This window comes from Myotis davidii, unplaced genomic scaffold (genome assembly GCF_000327345.1).
Source record: "Myotis davidii unplaced genomic scaffold, ASM32734v1 scaffold1628, whole genome shotgun sequence".
In the NCBI taxonomy this organism is placed as follows: domain Eukaryota; kingdom Metazoa; phylum Chordata; class Mammalia; order Chiroptera; family Vespertilionidae; genus Myotis; species Myotis davidii.
Genome location: NW_006299023.1, coordinates 125,310 through 141,083, shown reverse-complemented (window position 1 = coordinate 141,083; position 15,774 = coordinate 125,310). Strand labels below are relative to the sequence as shown.

At 37.0% G+C, this 15,774-nt stretch overlaps 1 protein-coding gene across 1 annotated transcript in view; it reads left to right on the top strand.

The window, feature by feature from the left end:
- The window catches only part of ADGRG7 (adhesion G protein-coupled receptor G7), an 82,734-nt gene extending 74,424 nt beyond the window's left edge, over positions 1-8,310 (top strand). The window contains exons 14-16 of the mRNA XM_006774599.2: positions 1,252-1,407; positions 3,915-4,071; positions 8,062-8,310. Of these exons, the coding sequence (XP_006774662.1) occupies positions 1,252-1,407; positions 3,915-4,071; positions 8,062-8,310 (562 nt within the window). The remainder of the gene's footprint in view (positions 1-1,251; positions 1,408-3,914; positions 4,072-8,061) is intronic.
- The last annotated feature ends 7,464 nt before the right edge of the window (positions 8,311-15,774 follow it).

Here is a 15,774-nt window from a genome sequence, read left to right as displayed (position 1 = left end):
TATATAATTTATTTCTTAGTTTTACCAATTTCTCTGTGTTAGAATAAATTCACTACAGAATGGATTTTTTTTTTAAATTTACTGCTTCGTATCTAGAATGGTATCTGCTCCATAACATACTCTGTAAATACTTATTAAATGAACAAATTAATTCTTACAACAATGTCAGGAGATGATTACTAGACCTCACAGATGAGAAGGAAACACCACCAAACTACCACCACAAATAGCAACAACAACAACAAAAAAACCCCAAAACTACCCCAAGGAGGTTAAATTAAACATCAAACCTTAAAAAATGCCAATTAATAGGAGACTGTTTAAATAATTTATGGTGTGCCCTGGCCGGTGTTGCTAAGTGGTTAGAGTGTCAGCCCATGCACCGCAGTGTCTCCAGATTGATTCCTGGTCTAGGGTATGTACCTGGGTTGCAGGTTCATCCCCAGCCCCTGTAGAGGGTGTGTACAAGAGGCAACCAAATTGATGTGTCTCTCTCACATCAATGTTACTCTCTCTCCCCCTCTATCCCTTCCTTTTACTGTCTCTAAAAAAAATCAATGGAAAAAATATCCTTGGGTGAGGATTAAGAATAAATAAATAAACAAACAGATAGATAGATAAATAATTTATGATATAACAAAATAATGGAATAATATGTACCTCTAAAAAGTGATGAAGACAATCTTTATATTCTTATATAGGATGATATCCAAGATATGTTGTTAAGTAAGGTATGGAAGTATCATATATTATCATTTGCTTAAACATCAGGAAAAATATGCACATTTGCTGATATATGTATAGCCTAAATCAGGAAGAATATACAAGAAACACTGATTACCACTGGAGATAGAGACTAGTAATTATGGATGATTTTAGGTCAATCTTGTCTTTCTATGAGTGTCTGCACCATTTAAATTTTGAGCCATCTAGATGTGCTATATATTAAAAAATAAAATTGAATGATAATTTGCCTAAAGTCAGACACCTAGTTAGTGACAGAGAATCACATTTAAATTTGGGATTGCCTGGCTCAAAAGCCCATTTTCTGTCTATTAGCCTATACTGTCTCATAGAGGAAAGTGCAGAGCCAATACATTTCATTTTATTATTGTGTTGAATTCTTGAAAGTCATCTCAAATATATAGGATGCAAAGGGATATTCTCTTTCAGCCGAGGGAACATCAGTAATGGAGAATTAGTATGTGTAGCTTTCTTAGTCTTCTGAAAGCATTTATTTTCTCTCCACAGCTGCTGGTTGGCAGATTCAAAAGAGAATGATGATAAAAAAGGCCCATTTTATTGGTCATTCATTCTACCTATGACCGTTATCCTCACCAGCAATGTTGCTCTATTTATTGTCATTATGGTGAAAGTGGTGTGGAAGGATAACCAGAATCTGACAAGGTAAGATTCCCAGTAAATGGGAGGCTGCCAGGCATGACTTGGTGAGCACATGATAGAGCACCCTCATATATCTGCACCTCCTAGAAGAGTTTTCAGCCACTGGGACAATGGCAGGGACATGTGGTTGCAGGACAGATGTTCTCTTAAATTTTGGCTGCAGGACAGATGTTCTCTTAAACTTTGCCTCTGAAAGTAGATCTTCTCATCTTCCAACATCAGCACTATAATGTGGGTGTGCTGCATTACACAACATACTTTTGTGCTATATGAGCCCAACTAAAAAACTCAACCCAAGTTTTCCCCCAAATATTCAATAAATCAGATTTGGATAAAGAAATGGGAGGGTTGTGAATAAGTGCTAGTAAATGTATTTTGTAAACTAGTAGCTGTAGGTTATGTTGTATATGTGTTGCTTGAATCAGATAATGGATTTATATTTTTTATTACTTGTAAACATAAAATAATAGGAAGATTTCACTTAAAATGCTTTTTTTTCTTGAAAAAAAAAAAAAAAGAACAACTGGCAACATTAAGCCCACATTCCCTGCAGATGGAGCATGTGAGCCCTGGTTTATTAATCTCCGTGTGAACTGCTTTTCTCCTTTATATAACCTTCCTGACTCCAATAAAGGTTTTCATTGTCATTCCCGATATGCAGAAAAAGCCTTCAGTTGGAGAGAGAAAGGACAGAAACTATTAAATCCATAAATCCCCCCTTCTCCCACAGTACACATTGATTAAAACATGGTGCCAATGAGGCTATGAATTCAGGTTTAATTCTATAAGACTCTACTTAGCCCAAGTAGACTTACTATAAGCACATCTGTGAGTTTCGCTGGTCACCAAATGAGTGCACTTGGTATGAACAGATGATGAAAACAACTCTCATCAGTGGGACTATAATCTTTAATATGTAATTTACTGATCAAGAGTAGTATCATCTTCCCTTTATGATAATCCATTTAAGGGGAAATATGGGGAAGAATATCAATGATAATCATTCAAACCTATATTTTATTAGAAGACTTCTCACTGATGTCTTCTCAGCCTAATTGCAAATTCAGTTATATTTTCTTTATACAAAACAATATCACTTTGGCCTCAGATATCAACCAAATTTATACTTCCAAATTTTGGCTGATAGCACTTGTTCTTAAATTGGCTTAGTTACAATGAAAAGCAGGTTACAATTTAATTGTTTAACAAGTTATCTTTCATGTATCAGTTAGCTTTTGCTGCATAACAAACCACCCCAAAACTTAATGGCTTAGAATGACAAATGTTTATTTGTCATAAATTTGAGCATTGGTTGGGCAGTTGTCCTGGTTCTGGCTTGAATGTAGGTGAATGGTCTAGGGCAGTGGTCGGCAAACTCATTAGTCAACAGAGCCAAATACCAACAGTACAACGATTGAAATTTCTTTTGAGAGCCAAATTTTTAAAACTTAAACTATATAGGTAGGTACATTGTTATTAACTTAATTAGGGTGCTCCTAAGCTGGCCTTTGCTAAAAATATCCTCAATCTGATTGAGGTACGTTCGCTGAGGTTGACCCCTTCCAACTCTCCCTTCCAACTCTTCCATCCACTCTTCCCATCTCGTCTTGTATACTTGTTTCGTCCATCTCCTTTCATTCATCCTCTCTATATGTCCAAACCATCTCAACATACAGGGCACCTAAAAAAATGTTTCATTTTATAATAATAAAGCCAACACAAATAATTACAATTCTTAAATTGATGACAAAAATACCTGTAAGGATTTGCAGCTGGTTGGAAAAATACAGGTAACTTTATGCTTCAAGTAGGAACTTTTGTCACCCGTGCGATTTGCGGACACGACTAGCACTAACCACTGCACAATGAGACTGCTGACTGACTGGCTCACTCAACTCGTGCATGAATTGGCCGCGCCTCCCCCGCGCTGCATATCCCACGGCCCGCCTGCCCCCACTTCTTCTAATGCCACTTCTTCAAAATAGACTCGCCCAGGCCAAAAAACGACTTCTGCGCATGGGCCACGAAGTTTCAATCGCACTGTACGTGCGCACCCGCACATGGGTTATTTTGTGGAAGAGCCACACTCAAGGGGCCAAAGAGCCATATGTGGCTCATGAGCCATGGTTTGCCGACCACAGGCCTACACCTTGGGAAGGTTCCAGATGCCTCCACAACAATTAATCACTAGCTGATCCAATAGTAATAATAACTAAAATAAAATTCTCTTCCAAAGAAAGAATTTATTCTTTGTGAAATTTGCCTGTAAGGAATTGTTTATGCCAGATACAGTTATCACTGTATTTCTTAATAAAGCTTGCTAAATCAGATTCTATCCAGCATGGCATAGGTCTAACATAATTTTTCCACTGGAGGCATAATATTGTTAAATGAACAGTATATGTGGGCAGCTGAATATATATTCTTAACAGTAGGGTAACAATGATATTAATAAAAAAATAAAAAGAACCGAATGAACCATATTTTCTTGCTTGTTTTCATTTACCTAGCACAAAAAAGGTTTCATCGCTAAAGAAGGTTTTTAGCACGTTATCTATTGCAGTCATATTTGGAATTACCTGGATCCTGGGATACTTTATGCTACTAGGTGATGAGAACATCAGACACGTCTCCAGCTACGTATTCTGCATTTTCAACACTACTCAGGTATGGTGTGGATTAGTCTGAAAGTAGCTGACCATGCAGGGGTGGACGTGATATCTCCGTGGATCAAAATTTTCTCCTTTTAAAACTCTCTGAAGGTCATTGTTTAGTAGCTTTAGGAGATTTTATTTAAGTTTTTTTTTTTTGAGGGAAGACAAAGGAAAGTTCTTCATGACTATATGTTCTTTTCTGCACTGAATACAAATTTTCGGATAGCTTTTTCTATATCTGTGAAAAATGCCAATGGAATTTTGGTAGGGTTACATTTAATCTACATTGTTTTGGGTTGTATGAACATTTTCACAGTATTTATTTTCTTAATCCAAGAACTCAGGCTATCTTTCCATTTATTTGTGTCTTTTTCAATGTCTTTCATCAATGTCTTATTTTTTTCCCCATCTATGACTTATTGTTTGGGGTCTCTTACTTTCTTGGGTTAAATTTATTACAAATTATGTCATTTTTTATGCTATTATAAATAGGATTATTTTCTTAATTTTATTTCATATAGTTTGTTCTTAGTGTATAAAAATGCAACTGGTTTCCATGTGTTGATTTTGTATCCTGCAACTTTATGGGATTCATAAAGTTCTAACTGGTTTTTGGTGGAATTGTTTGGTTTTTCTATATATAAAATCCTGCAAGAGAGTTGATTTGTTAGAAGCAGAACCTTATGAAATTTTTTGTGTGTGACATAATTATACATAGGACTAAAGATGCTTTTATTCCTGAGTCTTATCTCAATGATACATTTAATCATAATTTTAAAGAACATTCTATTCATAACTTGTCTTAAAATTTGAATGAAGATTTATATATGTTTTTATTTGGAAACAATTCTATTAACATATTGGAAGCATCTCCTATAAGAAACTAAACATTTAGAGGAAATATAATGGTCATCTAATTTTTATTATGGCAAAAATACTGGTATAGATAAACCAAAATGGTAGATTAAAAATAACTTAGTTTGATCTCAGATGATTTTTGTTTTCATATGTTAGTATTTGTGTATGTGGAGGGAATGGAAAAACTTTAAGATAAAACAAGGAGTCATTATTGAAAGACTTATCTTGAAATCAGAATTTCTTTCCATGGTTTTTATTCTATGCCTTCTCCTGTGGCAAACATTGTCTTTTGCTCTGATGAAAAATATTACAAGGACTTTTCTGTCTCTATATTTAATCTTATTTTTCCTGAGCTGGCAGAGTGAATTATACTTCAATATAATAAAAGTACCTTTCTTCTATTTTTATTTAAAAATATTTTTATTGATTTCAGAGAGGAAGGGAGAGGGAGAGAGAGAGAGATAGAAACATCAATGATGAGAGAGAATTATAGGTTGACTCTCAACCAGTGAGCCATGCTGCCTGGGCTGAAGTGATGATTTTAATTCTAGTTATATTAATATAACTCAAGTAAAATAGAAGGATTGTAGTTTTATATGTTCATTTGTCCCATTTCTTCTTGTACTTAAAAATTAACTCTTTTTTTTTTTTACATAGAAGTCTCATCTCCTCAGCTAGGTTATTAGTTCTCTAGTGCAAGTAACACGCTTGTATATATCTTTTGCAGTAGATATCTTGTTTGCTATCAGGATGGGCTGTACTTCTCTAGTATTTTGTGAAGTATACTGCAGTGTTTGGTGATTGTCTCATTAAGTTGCTGAGAATAGTAACCATTGTGTGTAGTTGATATTGGTTGTTTTTGGCCCTGATCAAATATCACTGAGGAGGGAAATCTTTGATACAAAATGGAAATCATTGGATAGGGCATTAGTTAAATTTGTCTTGGCCACAAATGATGAGTTTGTTTAGTGAAGTGTGGAGAGCTGCTTATCTGTATGAATTGCTAACATCACATTTAATACTTGTAAGCTTCTCACTGTCTATCCCAGAGAGCCCTCTTCAGTGCCTTTCATGAATTACTCCCTTAAATGCCTAAGTTTAAATAGATATAAGGCAGTTCTTTACTGTTGGCAACTCCCAATGGAATCTCTCCAGAAGGGCAATAAATACGGTAAGCTTAGTTGGGATTGCCAGTTGACCATGGGCTTGTTGCCTACAGCTACCAGTAATTTAGAAAAGTGTCTTTAAAAAGGTATGGTCAAGGATATTCTCTTCTACATGCATAGGAGAGGCACATTACAAAATAGAGGCCCATTACAAAATGTTCATACTACCTGGTAAAATTGAGGGTGGCTGTAGGGCAAGAGCCCCACGGACTAAAAGTCAGGAGACTTTGGCTGTCTTTCAGGTTTAATATTATTGACTCATGATTTCAGGTAAGTCACTACCTCTCTGAGTGAGACATGCAAAATATAAAATGGAAGAGGGTGTTAAAATTGACACAATGTTTTTTGAAATGGTTCTGAATATTGCCTAGATCAGAATGTACACAATGTGTTAAAATGCTGATTTCTGGGCAACTTCACCCCTCACTCTATTGAATCAGAGTTTATAGGGTAAGAGCTGGGAATCTCCAGTTTAAAGTAAGGTTTCATGTACCTTAAAGTGTAGGAATGACTAGATTAATTCACATGTAAGCTCCTTCTAGTTGTAGAATGCTATAAGGCTAATACATATTTATTTGCTAAGTCCTGCAGATATTACTTAAAAGACACAATTTAATCTTTGTGCTAGTGATAATTAGTTGGATGCCTACATTTTGTTTTTTCAAATAACATCTTTGGGATTTCAAGGGCACAAAAATATTGGGATTCCACTGACTTCCACAGGATAGTGTCTACATCTTTTCCTAACTATTGTACAACCAGAAATTCTTAGTATTGTCTTTGACTTAGAATTTAAATTCTGGAAAAGCCAGATGAAAGAATGTACCCCACAGAAAGGAGCTTTTCTAGAGACCAGATTTCTCCAAAATGAATTTCTCTCCCTTGAACAATCAGGATGGCTAATGACCACGTTTGTCCTTGCGAAACCCCATGCACACTTCCTTGTGTCATCCAGGCCTTTTTCAGATGTGTTAGGTACCACCTGTTGGTTAACAATCAAGTTAATCTTCCTGCTTTTTTCCAGTGAACTGGTCTATCTCTTGCGAACAAGTATCGATTCTATTAGCCAAACTCAGAATCTTTGGATTATCTTACCACAACACCAGAAGTCTCCTAAACGGTATCTATGGAATATATTAATTATAGAAATACATTCTTTTAAAAATGTTTTTATTCATTTTAGAGAGAGAGGAAGGGAGATGGAGAGGGAAACATTGATGTGAGAGAAAAACATCCATCAGTTGCCTCCCCTATACACCCAACTGGAGACCAAATCTGACCTGGGCATGTGCCCTGACCGGGAATCCAACCGGCCACCTTTCAGTCTATGGGGGGGAAGGGACGCTTAACTGAGTCACATTGGCCAAGGGTAGAAATAAATTTTTATAAAACTTGGGGTCACATAGGTGCCAATCTGGGAGACATCCATGGATATTTACTTTTAATAACTTTTTATTTTGAGATAGTTGACTACAAGAAGTTGCAAAAACAGTAGAGTCCCATGTACTCTTTGCCCAGCTTTCCCTAATAATAATGTCTTGTATAACACTACTGTGTTGTCAAAATAAAGAAGTATAAACATTAGCACAATACTATGAACTCAGTTACTGATGTTATTTCATATATATTTAAAAAATATTTTTATGGATTTCAGAGAGGAAGGGAGAGGGAGAGAGAGATAGAAAACATTAATGAGGAGGGAGAATCATCTATCCGTTGCCTCTTGCATGCCCCCTACTGGGGATCAAGCCTGAAACTTGGGCATGTGCCCTGATGGGGAATTGAACCCTGACCTCCTGGTTCATAGGTCCATGTTCAACCACTGAGTGCCATAGGCTGGGCCAGATGTTATTAATTTGTCAAGTTGGGGAGTTGTGTGAATGATGAGAAAAGGGTAGGTGACAAGGTGAAATAAAATCCCTTCCCTGGTTCTGTATTGCAGCGCTTATCTAATATTAAGCTTTTATTCTATCTGCCAGGGATTGCAAATTTTTGTCCTCTACACTGTCAGAACAAAAATCTTCCAGACTGAAGCTTCCAAACTGTTGAAGTCGCTGTCGTCATCTGCTGGGAGAGTGAAATTGCTGCCATCAGCAACCCGGATGAGGCTGCGCGTAAGGATGTATAACATGCTCAGGTCATTCCCAGCCCTAAATGAACGCTTTAGGCTGCTGGAGCCAATTGTGGTTACCGAGGAAACGACACTCTCTGAAAGTGACCAAACATAAGCATCTAGACAGTAGAGCTGTTGCCTTCTGTGGTCTCTCTTATTCAACTTGTGTGAGTTTTACCTTTTCTATTTCTTTCCTTTATTACCCAATCCTTCAGGAAACTCTCCCTCAATATATTTGGCTCAAGGTTAAAAATCAGGTAAAACCTGTGATTTATTATCATCAGGGATACTGGGTTTGGTAGTATTTTTTTATTATTCAACAGATTTTCACCTGAACGAGATGAAGAATCCCATCCAACATTCAAAATAATTCAAGATTATCATTGCTCTGTGTATATCATAAAGTCTGTGACAAACTTTGATAAAAATGTAGAACCTAAACAAATTCTTTTACGATTTACTACAAAGGGTACAAGGAGAAAAATTTACCAACTAGAAAATGACTTCTGATGAACAATGTGAAGAGCTCCTTATACGTATCATACTTTTGGACTCTGAATATTTAAAATTTGTATATGTTTATACTTTCCAATTAAGAATTTTGTATCCATTTAACCTCTGGAAAGGGAATTTTTTGTTGTTTTAAAAAATCATGTTTTATGACTCAGGAGTTGGCTCTCTGAGAAACGGGCAGCGAGAAATAGAAAGATTAGCTGGTTACTAACACCTCTGGATATTTCCACCCACTTCTTGATGTATCTGCCTTTTTATTGATGAAATGACACAGAGACTCACAAAGTGAAAATGTTAGTCACAGTCACCCCTATGGCTTTTGAAAGATCTAACTAATTGCTCATGAAATTTTAAACACTTGAATTATGAATGACTTCCTAAATAAAAAAAATGACCTCCACTGGGTTGGGGGGTACTCCCACTGGAATTAGGAGAGACAGCCTTTGAATTGCTGTGTTCTTGTTTGTCATGAACTAGGCAGCTGCTGTGAGTACACTGAACTAAGGCACTAACATGTCAGGTGAGCCGTGGCATACCCTTTTCACCACACCCTAAAGTACATGTGTTTTATAGAAGTGGTTTTAAATGACTGTTGGATTCCTAGATAAGACAACAAGAGCCTGTTTCATCTGTAGAATAATTGAGACCTAACAGGGTAATGGAGAAAGGTAAAGGGAAAAGAATAAAGAAGAAAAGCAGTTCTCAGAGATCAGTGTTTTAGTGGTGTTATAGTGCTACACCTAGGTAGGGGCTGGACACAGGGAAAATTATAAGATGTGGTTGACCTACTCTATTTCCTAAAATATATATTCAGATAAAATTAAATTTAAGTAAGGGCCATTTTAAATATGAAAAAAAGCACCAAAAAGCCACATTTACTCTGAGGGTGGAGTACATGTGTTCCCCTGGTGATTTTAGGGGTTTTTTTTGCACCTTTTCAGCATTCTTGGAATATAGGAATCAGAATACCTTATAACATTCCTGGAATAGCTATACCATAAATCTGCAAGCTCCACATGCATACTGTGGAGGCAAAGTCAGGCAGACAATGATGTACCTACCCTGAAATCCATCCACGAGGAAACAATTCTATTTAAAGGGATCTTTCTGTTTAGTGATAGAGATCCAACTCAAATTAGGTTAAGGGTCAAAGAGAATGTAATGGCTCAATTAATTGTAAAGTCCAAAGGCCAGGTTGGTTTTAGATAGGGTTCTGGTTTGCCTGGACCAGTCTCAATTTGTGCCTGTTGTCCTGACTTAGGTATTACTAGCAGCCCCTTTTATTCTCAAAAGTGTCCTGGTTTGGGGCATAAAATATATGATAATATTAACTTTAGGTTTAGAGTTCAAATGCAAGGAGTTCAAAGAATGTGTCAAGATTCTTTTTATCTCCCTGTTTTTTTGGCTCTTTGTGCTTCTGTGTTTGGCTTTATTCTCAAATGGGGTAGACATGGGTGGAAACTGGCCATTGGCACCTCCATCCTTCTGCCTTGCAACCTCCCATCAGTGTCTCCCGTCAGCTGTAGCCAGCCAGAAGCCAGCGGCGCCAGGAGCCTGTGGGGCTCATTCCCCTGTGATATGGAGCACAGCAGGGGGAGGGAGAGGAAAGGACCTAAGAACTGGCACACCTTGCTTGGTGGTGTGCCCACAGGTGTTGTGTTCAGCCTGGGTCACATACCCGCTGTGAAGTGGAGGAATGGGGGACGACTTGGTTGACAGGATATCCTGAAGTGGAGAATGGACGGTTACACCAAGCATGGGAGGCTGGCAGCATCCACTACATCGCCTGACAAAATACAAGTACCTTCTAGGAAGGCAACCAACCACCTTTAGGCTCATCTCTCATTTTACTCTGAATAGGCCTATTAGATCCTTGTCTGAGCAGGGTTTGATGGGGTGGGTAAGGAAAGCAAGAACTTATTTGTTGCCTTGGGAGGTGAGGAGCAAGGATAGAGACTGTAGAAGTGGAAGAGTGACTTACTTAAAGAAAATTCCAGGAAAGGAAAACTGAGATGACTGCAGAACTGGTTTTTGTGATCTTATATGAGGCCAACTTTTGTGGTTCTGATTTATATTGGGTGATAACAGCGCCCTTTAGCCTTTTGATCGTGGCAGCACATGTAGTTTCTTTGGAAACAAACCACCCTGACCTTTGAATTTCCTTTCCTGGGTCTTAACTGTCAGTTCAGAGCTCACACTTTAATCGCAAGAGTCTGGAATGCTTCCCCCCCATCCCCCAAATTCTTCTCATTTTAAAGTTTATCTTGCCCTCCTTCCTTTTATTTTCTTCCTTTTTTTTTTTTCTGTCACCAACAAATAGAGATTATTCTCGAGGTCATTGCTATCAATTGGACATTGCCTCATCAGAAGAGCTTGGCATTCTTTGCAAACATTTGGGAAACCCTGGCCAAAGGTGTTGACTAGATTATATCAGCCTGTCAACCATAGGAGCTCTCTGGTTCTCTGGAACCTCCTTAATGTGACCCTGGGGCTTTAAGTGCCTGGCTGGCAGATTAGGTCCAAGACAGAGCCACTAGGATTATGTGTAGAACCTGGGGGCAAAGGTTCAGGGGTGGAGATGGGGCAGGTTACATTTACATTTATATTTTTAAAACACGGTGTTAACCATCTTATAATGATTTTAAAAGATACTCACAGAGTATATATTTTTAAAAAGCAAAATCCACAATTCCCTATCCAAACATATTAATAATGTCTGTTTTGTCATGTTCCCTTATGCTCTTTGTTTGATTGTATAAGAATTTTACATAACTGTAATTATCTATATCTGTAAAAGCCTAAGCTGACTGGCTGACCAGCTGACTGACCAGTCACTATGACTCACACTGACCACTAGGGGGCAGACGCTCAATGCAGGAGCTGCCGAGCTGCGGTCACTTGGCAGTGGTGGTCCTTGGGTGACACACCTGGAACCAGAGAGGAGGAAGCCCAATTCTGGGGTGCTTCACTTGATAACCACCCTCTTGCAATCCGGGATCCCTCAGGGGATGTCAGAGAGCCAGTTTTGGCCCGATCCCCACAGGCCAGGCTGAGGGACCCCACCAGTGCATGAATCAGTACACCGGGCCTCTAGTAACTAAAAAAAAAGTATTCTGATTTTTACTGTCAATCACCTACTAATGAAATCCTTATAATAATTAATGATTGCATAATTTGGTAAAGTTTACTAAGTTGTTTTATTACTGGATACTTATATCATTTCCATTTTTAATATTATAGTGTTGAATGAGTTAGTACCTATATTTTACCTTTCTTTTTAATTATTTCCTTAAGATAAATTCTCAGGAGTTCCTTTTCATTAGAGTTATTTGGTGAAAATATTTCTTTCATTTTATTATTTTTTAATATAATAAAATGCCCCCTCTGCATTTAATTTAAAATATCCAAAAGATTTATAAAGGATTTAGCAATTTTTGAGTTTATGTGTCCTCATTTAGGCAGATTATTTCTTATTTAGGGTTAAGGAATATGTTAGGGACTATGTAAGAAGCTTTTAAAATGAAGAACAGGGGCATAAATATGCCAACCAAAGACAAATGAATCATGTGTGACAGGCACATGACATGTCTAACCCTTCATTATATCATTCAGCAGTTGGATGAGGTTCTATGACAAAGTTATTTTTCCCTGTCAAATACGTTTTTTGACTATTTTTGTCCATCTACCTTTTCTTAAAAATAAAACATTAAATCTTGGAGGAGAGAGGAATAAGCTTTATTAACAATTATTGATTAACGTACACAAAAGATTCAAAGTAGTGTTATATATGCATCATCTATATTACTTTATTTGCATATAGGTACAGTATTAAAATGTGTGTTTGAAAATAATATATAACAGTGGCTGAAAAACTGATTAAATAAGAAAATCAGGAGGAAGGGAAAATAATCTAGGAGCAAAAAGTAAGAAACCAGGAATGAGATTAGTACCCAAGAAGCATGTTATAAGGTCTGGTATTTTGCTAGGAGTGGGCCACAGATTGGACTATCAGCCTTCTGACAACCAACATAAAATAGGGAAACGTGATCGCACAAGTCACGTATCTCTTAACAATTAAACAGACACATAGTTACTCCAACACTACTTGAAATTGGTATTAAGTTTTCTTAATGTCCATCTGGATATATTGCCAAATGAGAGGGTAAACTGGAATGAACAGAAGGGTTATCACATTTGGAAATGCAGCTTCCATGCCTTTGCTAAGTGTATGCTACACAGTCACGGTGATGTTCAGTGTTACTCCAAAGTTACTCAATACTACGCATTTACAAAGACACACACTTAATTTGCACCACAAGAACCGTCAGAGTCACAAATGAGGCACTGAAGACTGTTTCTCCTTTTAAAAATAGTAAAGTGGTTTTTCTTAATTTGGTTATTGGAGTTTGTTTTCTGTTTTGTGTGTTTACTTTGGTAAGGGGCTTGTTCTCTCTCTTTTTAAAATTTTAAGTAAACTTTATTGATCTGTAATTTACACAAAATAAAATCACCAATTTTAAGTGTACAATTAGATGAATTTAACAAATGTATACACCTGTGAAACCTCTACCACCCTATAAAGTTCTCTAGTTCTCCTTCCCAGTGAAACCCTTCCCGGATCCCCAGCCCTAGGCAACCACTGACCTGCTTTCTATGACCATGAAATACTTCTGCCTGTTCTCAAATGTCAGAGTCTGGTTTCTTTCACTCATCACTGTGTTTTTGAGATTCAGCCATGTTGTGTGTCTCAGTGGCTTGCTTCTTTTCATTGCTTAGTAGAATTCAGCTGTTTTGAAATTAACAAACAAACAAAACAGAAACAAACTCATAGGTACCAAGAACAAACTGATGATTCTCTCTTGGGAAGGGGGTGGGAGCTGGATGAAGAAGGTGAAGGGATTAAGAAGTACAAATTTGCAGTTACAAAATAGTCACGGGGATGTAAAATGCAGCATAGTGAATATAGTCAATGATACTACGAATGGTGTCAGGAGGGTACTAGCCCAGTGATGGCGAACCTATGACACGCGTGTCAGAGGTGAGACGCGAACTCATATTTTTGGTTGATTTTTCTTTGTTAAATGGCATTTAAATATATAAAATAAATATCAAAAATATGTCTTTGTTTTACTATGGTTGCAAATATCAAAAAATTTCTATATGTGACACGGCACCAGAGTTAAGTTAGGGTTTTTCAAAATGCTGACACGCCGAGCTCAGAAGGTTCGCCATCACTGGTACTAGACTTATTGGGGGGCCACTTCATAAGTTCTATAAATGTCTAACCACTACGCTATATTCATGAATCTGATATAATATTGAATTTCAAAAAAGGGGATTGTGAGTTACAGAAATAAATATATAACATGTCATCTTGCTCTAAATAAATTTCAGTTGTTTGGATAGACCACATTTTACTTACGCATTCACTAGTTTATGGCCATTTGGTCATTTCCAAGTTTTGAAAACCATGAATAAAACTGATATAAACTTAATACAATAAGTCTTTGTGTGAACGTGTGTTTTCTCTTGAAATACGTAAGAGTAAAATTGTTGAGTCACAGAGTAAATATATATATTTAACTGTAAGAAACTGCTAACCGGTTTTCCAAAGTGGTTGTATCCATTTTATACTACCAATAGCAATCTATAAAGTTTGGAGTTAGTTTTTAAAGTTCTGATTTGTGAAGTTTTTCAAAAAGTTGAAATAGGTTATAAATCCTTTTCCAAAGATACTGGTCATGTTTCTGAAAAATCCTACTTAATATATTATCCTTTTTTTAAACAAAGAAAACAACGAAAAAGAAAAGCAGAGTGGTATGATCTAATGCTGCTATCTCTTCCAAACTATATTTCCCAGGGAACTATAGTCCAATTTTTATCTTCTTTCAGTAGAGCTTTGTTACACGTGGAAGTATGACATTGATAATTTGCTGAACTTTGATATAAGCTGCTATAACCATGATGTAACAGTTGAGACCTTCTGTACCTTTGCAATAACAAAAACGAAGAGTTTTTGTTTTTGTTTTTCCTGGCCACAGTACATGCCAAGCAACTGCAGATTAGGACACATGGTGGACAGGGAGTTGTGGTCCCAACTACAAGTTATGTGACTTGAGGCAGGACATTGGCCTCTCTGCACATAAGCCTGAAGCTCTGCCTTTGTAAGGGGATGGGTGGGACTAAGTGAACTCTGAATTCTCTACCATCTCTAAAAGCAGGATTAAATTATTTTTAAATGAATTTATAATACTTTTTTCACCCAAGTATTGCATGTGTATATTCTTCTTAAAAAGAGAAAATAAATTAAAATGAGCATGCCAGAGAGAGCCAAAATTCCCTTTGACTAATTTCTACCAAACTCAGGCCCCTCCGCACCTCTTCCGTTCTCCTCTCCCCACAGTTAACCACTGTAATAAGTTTGATGTGTATCCTTTCAGATTTTAAGAAATGGTTAAACACAGAATTATATACCCACAGAAATTCAGTTGTGTGTGTGCTTTTTTCCTTTCTCTCTTTTAAAAAAATAAATGACATAGAGAACTAATTCAGTGGTCCCTAAGACCATCTCCAGATTCAATAATCCTGCAGGAGAACTTGCAGTATATGTATAGGATTCAGCATAGAGTTAGATTCATGACTCAAGATTAATTACAGCAAAACAACATAAAACAAAATTAGCAAAGGAAAAAGTCACATGGGGTGAAGTGTGGAGGAAACCAGGCACATGCTTCCAAAAGTTATTTTCCAGTCACATACGGTGTGCTTAGCTTCTCCAGCAATGAATTGTGACTGCACGTGTGAAATGTGGTCTACCAGAGAAGCTCCTTAGAAACTCAGTGCCCAGGTTTTTATTTGGGACTGGTCACACAGGCACCCTCTGTCTGGCATGTTCCAAAATCTCATACTCCCAGAAAGCACGCAGGTGTTCAGCATAAACCACATTATTTATACAAACAGTTTAGCACAGTGCACCATTCTTTATTATTATTATTATTGTTTAAAGTATTACATGTCTCCTTTTTCTCCAGTTGACCCCCCTTCCGGCCACTCCCTGTTGCAGGAC